The 9915-nt window shown below is 44.0% G+C and overlaps 1 protein-coding gene across 1 annotated transcript; it reads right to left on the bottom strand.

Annotated features, from left to right (window-relative positions):
* Positions 1-532: 532 nt before the first annotated feature.
* LOC118096554 (pulmonary surfactant-associated protein A2-like) lies at positions 533-8143 on the bottom strand. The gene is made up of 5 exons (XM_060274996.1): positions 8100-8143; positions 6989-7080; positions 5067-5147; positions 1623-1700; positions 533-1075 (listed from the first exon to the last, which is right to left on the bottom strand). Exons 2-5 carry the CDS (start codon positions 7077-7079, stop codon positions 699-701), a joined length of 627 nt encoding a protein of 208 aa, XP_060130979.1. The 5' UTR covers position 7080; positions 8100-8143; the 3' UTR covers positions 533-698.
* Positions 8144-9915: the final 1772 nt, after the last annotated feature.

The following is a 9915-nucleotide window of genomic DNA, read 5'->3' on the forward strand; positions in this document are numbered from 1 at the left end:
ATGAATTCGTTTTTTTAAAAAAATTCAATGCATTCCTATGGGATTCGCTAGGTGAATTTTTCGTTATAAGAAAAGACCCATGGAACGAATTAAATTTGTCTAGCGAGGCACCACTGTATATATATAGTCAGGCCTGCACCTGTGCTTTTAGCAGGCATGAACTTCATGAACCAGCCAGCGGATGTATTACTATAGAAGCGGGCTTCTACCCTGCAAAGCATTGTCACCATTTTTATAATGTTCATTTTGAAGTAGGTTTGCAAATTGACCAAAAAAGGAACCTCACCACAGCATCAGCATCTTCTCAGATCAGCTCATATCTCCCCTCCATACCCCATGGGCACAAACTTATGTCCTAGTCAGATCCCTCCCCCGTAACAACATTAGCAACAAATTCTAATTCTTAACTGACCATCCTATTTATTATCACGTTTTCAGTCGTGTCCCAGACATTCCAATTCTGCATCTAAACAAGGCTGACATTGACCCAGTTGGTTTAGCTCATCCTTTGCACTCAGAAAACATAAAGGAAAGCAATGCATTGTGCTTTTATTGATTTCCCTTCTTGAACGCAGAAAAAAAAAAAATCACAGACTTATCAAGTTACATATCTGATTAGTTGCTATAACCCACAATTACATAGAACCTTAAAAAGCCCCACACCCAACACCCTTTATTCAGATCTATGACAGCTCAGTTTAAAACTCGCAGACAGTGAGGCGGTACACATCGCACCGTTTATCATTCCAGGTGCCATCAGTGTACATTTCAACACATTTTTCTGCCCCTTTCCCTGTGGGCTCATTTTCATACCAGTTCGTATAATTCAGGGGCTTCCCGTTCAGGTACTGAAATTCCCCAGGAACATGCCCCTCAGTAATGCCCAGGTAAGCATATGTGTTAAAGGATTTAACAAAGCTCATAATAGCATCATTTTCCTTCTTGTTTGTCGGAGAAGCAATGGTGCCATGGGCTGCTTTGCAGATTCTTACTGAATTGTTAAAATCAGCTGTTTTTTCAGTGCTGGCAAACACTTTACTGCCAACTGTTACAATCTTTCCACTCAAAGCTAAGGCTGAAAAACAAAATGGAAGACCCGGTTAGTCCTATTAGACGACAGAAGTGAGCCAGCAGTAAATCACACTGTGCATGTTGAAGTTAACTCTTTATTACCAATAACAGGGTCTGCACAGGCTTGGCAGAGAGTCTGGTTTAACGAGCACAGGAACTCATTCTCAGTAGGTCTTGCCCCATGTATCAGTTACTAAGACTAAAGATTCCCACCTCCCCAAAGCCGTCTTCCTCTCAAGAGTCCACCCCTCCCCCCAGCAATCAGAGACTGCATCTGCGTGCTTGTCTTTGCTCCTCCTGCTTCACGCCTCTTCTGGTTCTGGGAGACCAGGGAGAGAGGAGTTGGTTGCAGCAAGAGAGGACGATGCCCCTGACTGTTCACCAGCCTGACTCATCTCTGCCTCTTGGCCTTCCTCCTCTCATTCTCCTGCTTCAGTTTCTGCCTCTCATTCTGGACTCCCCTCTGCCACAGACTCCCAGCTCACTAAGCCCTGTTCCCCCTCACCTTATGGAAGGAAGCAATTATTTAAATAAAAAAAAATGTACAGTACCTCTTTCTATGATGGTGATTCTGTATTTGATTTCCTTAAGGTCACCTTGCAGTTTAGGATCCTCTGATGCAGACAGACCTGTGAACAAAAGTGACAATTATTAGTTTATTTTGTTTTATCCGTTTGTTTCTATGGCACTTTGAAATTCACAAGACGAGAGAACAGTTTTTCTTAACAGCCGTCTTGAATAGGAATGGATTATATAAAAGTGGTGTTAAATCATTAAAAAAAGAGGAGTGCACCAAGCATATTGGTTTTGTTTTTCATCTGAAATAAACACTTTTTGCTGCAGTAAATGGACTTGTGATATATTTGTTATCCAGATTATGAACTGTTGAGAAATGTTTCTTATACATTGAAAAGAAAATGCTGGTTTTGTCTGACTATCTATCCAGGCTGCATTCCTGTGCATGCTTACCTAGGAGTAAGCCCTAATGAATATACTGGCATTTACAGTTCTGAGTAAACATGCCTAGTTTGTACTTGCGGAGCTTCTTTAAAAGACAGGTTGCCCAACATAAATGTGATGGGTATTGCAGAGGGTTCTAGTATGGACTGCTGCACTCATTCAGTTAATGTGGGGCAACATGGAGATCTTAGAAGTCCGCTGCATGCCTTGCACACTCTGTGTAATATTTCTGTCCCAGGATGTTCTCCAGAATCATTATGTAAGCACATCTTTGTTGTTGTTGGCATCCGTCTGTCTCGGGAGACAATGGAAGAGAGTATCTTCAGGGGCAAAGTCTAACAATTGGAGAGTTACAGTGCCTGCTGTGGCTGTAGAGACTGATAGGGGAGAGATATGTTTTATTGTTGGTGGGGCAAATGAAGGCGTCCATTTTTGCTGCTACAGGTACACTATGGAGTTTCTTAACTCTTTGTGTGCCTCCCACAATATATACTAATTTTGTATTCAAGGGCTGGGTTAGGGCAGCTATGGCAGCCAAAACACGGTTACAGAGAACCAAGAGGGAATCATCAGTTTATTTTGGGGTATCCCAAAGTTTGCAGATGTAGAAAAAATATCTTTTATGGGGGGATGCCTAAGAGGTAACCCAGCCCCATAGCCTGATGTGGACTGAGCATGCTCAGTGGGCACAGAATGCCTTGTGGAACTGGGGTGTGTGGGGTGGGAGGGAATATCCTGAAATAAGGCATGGCTGACATTGCATACTGAACATAGAATTGTAGAGTTGGAAGGGACCACGAGGGTCATCTAGTCCAACCCTGCAATGCAGGAATCTTTTGTCCAACGTGGGGCTCGAACCCACGGCCCTGAGATTTAAAGTCTCATTCTTTAGCGACTGAGGAGCACTCAACACTGCACCATCATCATTGATGATAATATAAATAACTCGTTCTCTGCAAATCCTCAGGAGTTCCTGAGAAGACAAATCAATCTGGAAAAAGAGGTAGATCGTTTGAAAACTCTTCTTTTTCCTCTATCATTTCACTGATCAAAGGGGAAGCCTGGAGGGGATAGCAACTGGCTGATGGACTGAGATTCTAAAACCAAAGAAGTGTTGTGTCTGGAGTGTTGACCTGATTCGGGCAGAAAAATTCATTTTGTTCAATTACTGTCAGCTTTGAACCCTGAATATTCTTGTGGAACGATTTTTGCAGAATGACTTTTGCAAGAGGGTAGTTTTAAAGCTTATGCTTCCCTCTGGTGGCATAGCTATATATTATCGAGTCCAGTGGGAATTTGATGCTGAGAATATACATTTGCACAGAACTAATGAACAGAGCTGGAGAATTACTTTTGCTTCCATCCACTGCCATCTCTCCTCCAGGCTCCTCAGTCTGGTCATGATACTTTTGTTCCTCAGGGCATAAATGTCTAAGCCATGGGTAGGCAAACTAAGGCTGAGGGGCCTGATCCAGCCCAATCACCTTCTAAATCCAGCCCGCGGACGGTCTGGGAACCAGCGTAGAATGTGTCCTTTTATTGAAAATGCATCTCTGGGTTATTTGTGGGGCCTGCCTGGTGTTTTTACATGAGTAGAATGTGTGCTTTTATTTAAAATGCATCTCTGGGTTATTTGTGGGGCATAGGAATTTGTTCATTTATTTTTTCCCCCAAAATATAGTCTGGTCCCCCACAAGGTCTGAGGGACAGTGGACCGGCCACCTGCTAAAAAAAGTTTGCTGACTCCTGGTCTAAGCAATTATGATTTTGCAGATTAGCAAACCATTTCATTGATGGGATTTCCTCAGCTACTTCTGGGAGATGACCAGAGAACCATTATTTCTTTTAAAAAAATATTCCCCTATGTACTAGTGCCAGTGCTTTTTCTCTCTCCAGAGGGTACTCAAAGGTATGCAGTACTGATACCTCTTTTTGTTATTGTTAAGTGTGGCACTTATTGTAACAACGTCATGGTTTTTCTAGAAAAAAAAGCACAGACTAGTACTATTAAGATTTACTACCTTATCCTCTCACCCCGATCATATAATATTTGTAGAGAGACAGAATAACAATGAATATTAATGGCTACCATCAAACCTCAATAAAACAGAGTTCAATGCATTTCATCACATCAGCTCGGACAGTAACTCCAAACACCAAACAGAGCACCATTAGCACAATAGACAGGTTTCAAAAACATTGTCGTTAAATTCATGATTTTTTTTTTTAAAAATCTAGTACCATAAAATATTGCTAGCACTTTCCATAGCTGCCAAGTTTTCCCTTTTCTCGCGAGGAAGCCTATTCAGCATAAGGGAAAATCCCTTTATAAAAGGGATAACTTGGCAGCTATGAGCACTTGCATGAAATCTGACTTCAATTACTGTACTGTGAAATTTTCCAACATCTAATCTCAACCTTAGACAAGCACAAAGGTCCGAATCAGACTTTTGCCTCCATGCACATAGCAAATTTATTTTTATTTTCTTTCAATTATATCCTGCCTTTATTCCACCATCACTGAAACCATTGTGGCATCCATGAGGTTGCCAAGTGGTCACCCATCCAAGCAGTGAGCAGACCTTGGCCTGCTTTAGCTTCAGCAAGGTGGCAGCTCCAAATATCTCCAAGCCTAATCCCAGGACTGGAAGAAGCACATGCTAGGGAGAGTAGGACTATGTCTGTTGGCTCCACCCTGATTCCATACAGCTTGTCACTTCTACTCCAACATCCGAGCATTTAGTGTGACCTCTGAAAAGGGGAGCCTACACACATAAACTGCCACGTCATTCATAAACTTGTGTGACTAGGATTTCCAGTCATACGAGAGACCAGGTGCGTACAGTTTGTAGTTTGATCTTTTTAGACGTTGCACTAAATGTGCATATGTTGTGGAAAGAGCTGGCAGGACATATGATGCCAGAGACAGGGCCAAGAGGCACACAGTTCCTTGTTCAACCTCCACACATGTAAAATCTACCTGAAGGCAAACACCTGAACTAAAATGCTATTTTAAAGATGATACTCATAATCACCTGGTATCCCATGATCTCCCTTCTCGCCTTGTCTGCCCTTTAACCCTTGCAGACCAGGGTGTCCAGGAGGACCTGGAGGACCTGTTGAAGTGAAAAATAGAAGGATGAAAACCTGGCACACACTTTAAAGACCATCTGCATTTATTTCACATTTATCTTTAGGACTAGGTAAATTAGAACTGACCAAAATGCAACAAAGAAAGAATTCTCTTTTGAGGGGTTTCAAACATTTGCATTACAAGCACAACACCTTAAAGGGGGTCTGCAGTATCACACTAGAATCTTATCCCTCTGTAAAATGTCAATTGCCCAGGGGCAGAGCAAGTGGGGGGCAGGGGGGGGCGGTCCGCCCCGGGCACTGCCCTGGAGGGGGTGTTGCTCTGGGCCACGCCCCCGCCCCTCCCAGGGGTGAGGCAAGGCTCCGTTGGTTGATTCACATGCCACTCAACAGAGTGGCTGCATCAGCCGGAGCCCTTTGGTTCTTTCTGCTCAGGCGGAGCGGCAAGGGGCGGGCCAGGGAGGGGCTCTCTGGCCCGCCCCTTGCCGCTCCGCCTGAGCAGGAAGAAGCAAAAGCACTATGGAGCGGTTTTCCACTGCCGCCGCTCCAGTTCCCAAATCATGATGCTAGAGCAGCAGCAGCGGGGGCAAACCGCTCCATAGTGCTTTTGCTTCCTCCTGCTCAGGCAGAGCAGCGAGGAGCAAAAGTGCTAAGGAGCGGTTTGCCACCGCAGTGCCGCCACTCTAGGATCGGGATCCGGGTGATGGAGCGGCCGCGGTGGCAACCCGCTCCGGCGTGCATCATGACGCGCGACGCATGCGTGCGACGGACGCCCTGCCCCCGGTGGGGTGCCTTTGGGTTTGCTGCCCCGGGCAGCCCGAAGGCTAGTGACGCCCCTAAAAAGGTAAAGGTAAAGGGGCCCCTGACCATCAGGTCCAGTTGTGTCCGACTCTGGGGTTGCAGCGCTCATCTTGGTCTATAGGCTGAGGGAGCCGGCGTTTGTCCGCAGACAGCTTCCGGGTCATGTGGCCAGCATGACAAAGCTGCTTCTGATGAACCAGAGCAGCACACGGAAACACCATTTACCTTCCCGCCGGAGTGGTCCCTATTTATCTACTTGCACTTTGACGTGCTTTCGAACTGCTAGGTGGGCAGGAGCTGGGACCGAGCAACGGGAGCTCACCCCGTCACAGGGATTCGAACTGCCGACCTTCTGATCGGCAAGCCCTAGGCTCTGTGGTTTAACCCACAGTGCCACCTGGGTCCCAGAGTGACGCCCCTACAATTGCCTTTTAGTTAAAAAGAAAGTTTGTACATTTTGGAGAAATGCTGGGAAAGGATAAGTTACTTGTCTGTAGTATTTGGTTTGGCCCCACATCCAAAACTGATGTGGATCAGGTTGTCCTGTAGGCAAACACTAACAACAAGAATAGGATACAGAAGCAATCTAGAGAAGCTGTTACCAGGGGAGCAGGGAGGGAATCCAAAAAAAGCCAGGAGTGCAGAAAAGCACAGGTCCAAATGGTACAGACCATGAGCTTTCCACATGGTCCAGATTCATGTGTCTTTTGATATGGCCTTCCAGTTTTACTCCATGGAAAGCATTTACAGTGGTACCTTGGTTTAAGTACACAATTGGTTCTGGAAGTCTGTACTTAACCTGAAGCGTACTTAACCTGAAGCGAACTTTCCCATTGAAAGTAATGGAAAGTGGATTAATCCGTTCCATACGGTCCGCGGAGTACTTAAACTGAAAGTACTCAAACCGAAGCATACTCAAACCGAGGTATGACTGTATTTGGATTTTAAGAACGTGGAAATCATTTTCTCTTGAACATATTCCTGTTAAATTCAGTTGTGAAACTCAGACACTTCGCATCCTCCTGCTCACCTCTCCCAGGCCCTTGATTATTTCCAAGCTTACCTATAAGTTGTGGACATGTTTGCTGAGCATCACCGGGTAAAAGCAGAGCAGCTGCTGCCACGAGGATATGAACCAACTGGGATGAAGGCATCCTTTTCAATCAGATAAATGAAGAGCCGAGGGGGGGGGGGGAGAGAGAGAGAGAGAGAGAGAGAGAGATCAGATGTAGGTGCATCACAATAATTTTATTCTGTAATTTCCTTGTTCACCATTTTATTTTTGGGAAGTGTGAATTGGGTAGTTTTGCCTTTAAACTGATTTGTATCCCCTCCATCCCTAGTTACAGCAATATAAAATGACAATATAAAAATCAATGAGGAAAAATTACAATCCAAAGAATAACGTGGAGCCATATCTATCTATCTATCATCTATCTCGTCTATCTCATCTATCTCATCTATCATCTATTATCAAAGGCCAGGGAAGCTAAACAATGATGATGCTAGTGACAACTTTGTATTGTATTACTTCAGGGTCTTGAGAAGCCGGCCCTGCTTTGCTTGCTCCCACCCTCCATCCATCCCTGACTCATTCTGTTGAGTGTTTTGGCTGCTACATGGAGTTCGCAAAAGGCAAGCCTAGCCACTGCCCCCAATGGAGCATGCACTTGTTATATGCTCTTGGTTCGGCTCATCCTTGTAAAGTTTACATTGATAAACTAACTTCCTCGTGAGAACATGGCGGCACAACTCAGAAGTAAGTGCCCGTAAGGATCCATTTATTATGGCATTTTTCTTAAAGATGACTTGATGCCCTTCTCGCCTGCATCTGTCTTCTTTATATAGGATTTCTCTACTGATTCTTGTTACGATGCTCTTAGATATTTTAAAAACATTATATATAAATGCTTTCAAAAAACAAATAGATATTCTCAATAAAACATGACTGGAATGAATTGAAAGAAGAGGGAAAATCTAAATGAGCACCCTAATTTTATTCATCTTTACCCAGAAGTAAATTTAACTGAGTCCAATGACCTTACTCCAAAGTAAGCATGCAAGCTGAGAAATGTTAATGCTACACTAACAACACAATCCATATATATAAGAAATTTCATGGTTAAATGGGGCTTATATGGGATTTTAGCCTAACACAGAGCAGTTTGACTTACCTTCTTCTTCCAACACCGAATACTACAGAAGCGCTAAATGGGTCCATTTATAGTATGTGTTATTTGATATATATGTTCATGTTAGATAGCGGTTGGCTTAACTGGATTTATCCCCCTCCATTTTATTTGCATAGTTGCTTCACTACATAAAAGACGGAATGGTCAACAGCCCATATTGATTCCCTAACTTTTTGAAATAAGATCTAACATAATGGGCAGGACAATGAACCTTTGAAAAATATTTCTGCTGAGGACTGTTTGCAAAATATAGGGTTTCTATACAACTTAATCTAATTAATAAATAATGATATATCCAGTGCCATTTTCCAAGCTGTTCTCTGTTGATCTCTATAAAACACACAACCTTTGTATATATTATTTCCCCACATGGTGTAGAATCTACACCCATGAAAAGATTTTTAGTAATCTGACACACCTGACCTAGAACATTCAACACAGGGAGACATACCAGCTCCTCTAGGTCAAACGCTCTGTTTTTCACCTTGACTTTGGGACAATGTCAACCAATAACCTACCACCGCTATGTTCTTCTCTGGAATTAAGGGGTATTATACAATGTCCAACAGGGTTTTAGTTCAGACATGGCACAGACCCCGCCCCTAGACACACACACAAGCCATAACAACAAAAAAACCTGACCTGGGAGATTTGTGAGAATGCCTGATTTATGCCAATCTTCCAGGTCAAAAACAAAAAGGTGTGTGTGTGTGTGTGTGTGTGTGTGTGTGTGAGTGTGTATAGGGGTAAGATTACAGAAACATTTATATAAAGACCCTTTATCGTATGTTTCCATTATCTGAGAGGAAGGTTCTTCCCTGTTTCCTGACTTCGGCTGGGGTAAGACCGGATGCATGAGAGAAAGAGCCAGCTCTGTGGCTACGTACAGAAACTATGGGATTTTCTTCCAATGGATGCCCAATGGACCCTGTCTTCTGTCATCTTGGTAAGAACTTTGCATTTAAAGCAAGCTTTGAGTTTACCTGCTTTGAATTGGTAGATGTTGATCCTATAGATTTTAGTGGTTTTAAACGACTGAGACAATCTCTAGGTAAAGGTCCAGTCGTGTCCGACTCTGGGGTTGTGGCGCTCACCTCGCTCTATAGGCCGAGGGAGCCAGCGTTTGTCCGCAGACAGCTTCCGGGTCATGTGGCCAGCATGACAAAGCTGCTTCTGGCGAACCAGAGCAGCGCACGGAAACGCTGTTTACCTTCCCGCCAGAGCGGTCCCTATTTATCTACTTGCACTTTGATGTGCTTTCCAACTGCTAGGTGGGCAGGAGCTGGGACCGAGCAACGGGAGCTCACCCCAGTGCAGGGATTCGAACCGCCGACCTTCTGATCAACAAGCCCTAGACTCTGTGGTTTAACCCACAGCGCCACCTGGGTCCGAGACAATCTCTAGCGTCTTTTAAATTGCTTTGTTGAGACAATGTACCTATATAGTATTTTAAATACTGAAGTGAGCTGCTGCTTATAGACAGTGCCACCACAGGCTCCCACCATATAAAGAACAGTGGGATACAAGGGGCTGTGCCTCTCTTCTGAAATACTGCTTGATATAGTATTTTATGACCCAAGCATTTTAATTTTGTGCATGTTTGCGGAAGAGTGGTGCTGAGTGGAGGAGTACCAGAAACATTCATTTAGATTTAGAAAGGGTGGGGGGGGCAGATTCCAAAGTGTGGAGAAACTCCAGGTTATAAGAACCTACTATTGCTTTAAGAAACACTGGGAACCCCCAGAGAAAGCAAAACAGCAACTGCCTCAAAGGATCAAAGAGTCAAAGCACAATCTTT

Source organism: Zootoca vivipara, chromosome 5, assembly GCF_963506605.1.
Source record: "Zootoca vivipara chromosome 5, rZooViv1.1, whole genome shotgun sequence".
Lineage (NCBI taxonomy): Eukaryota > Metazoa > Chordata > Lepidosauria > Squamata > Lacertidae > Zootoca > Zootoca vivipara.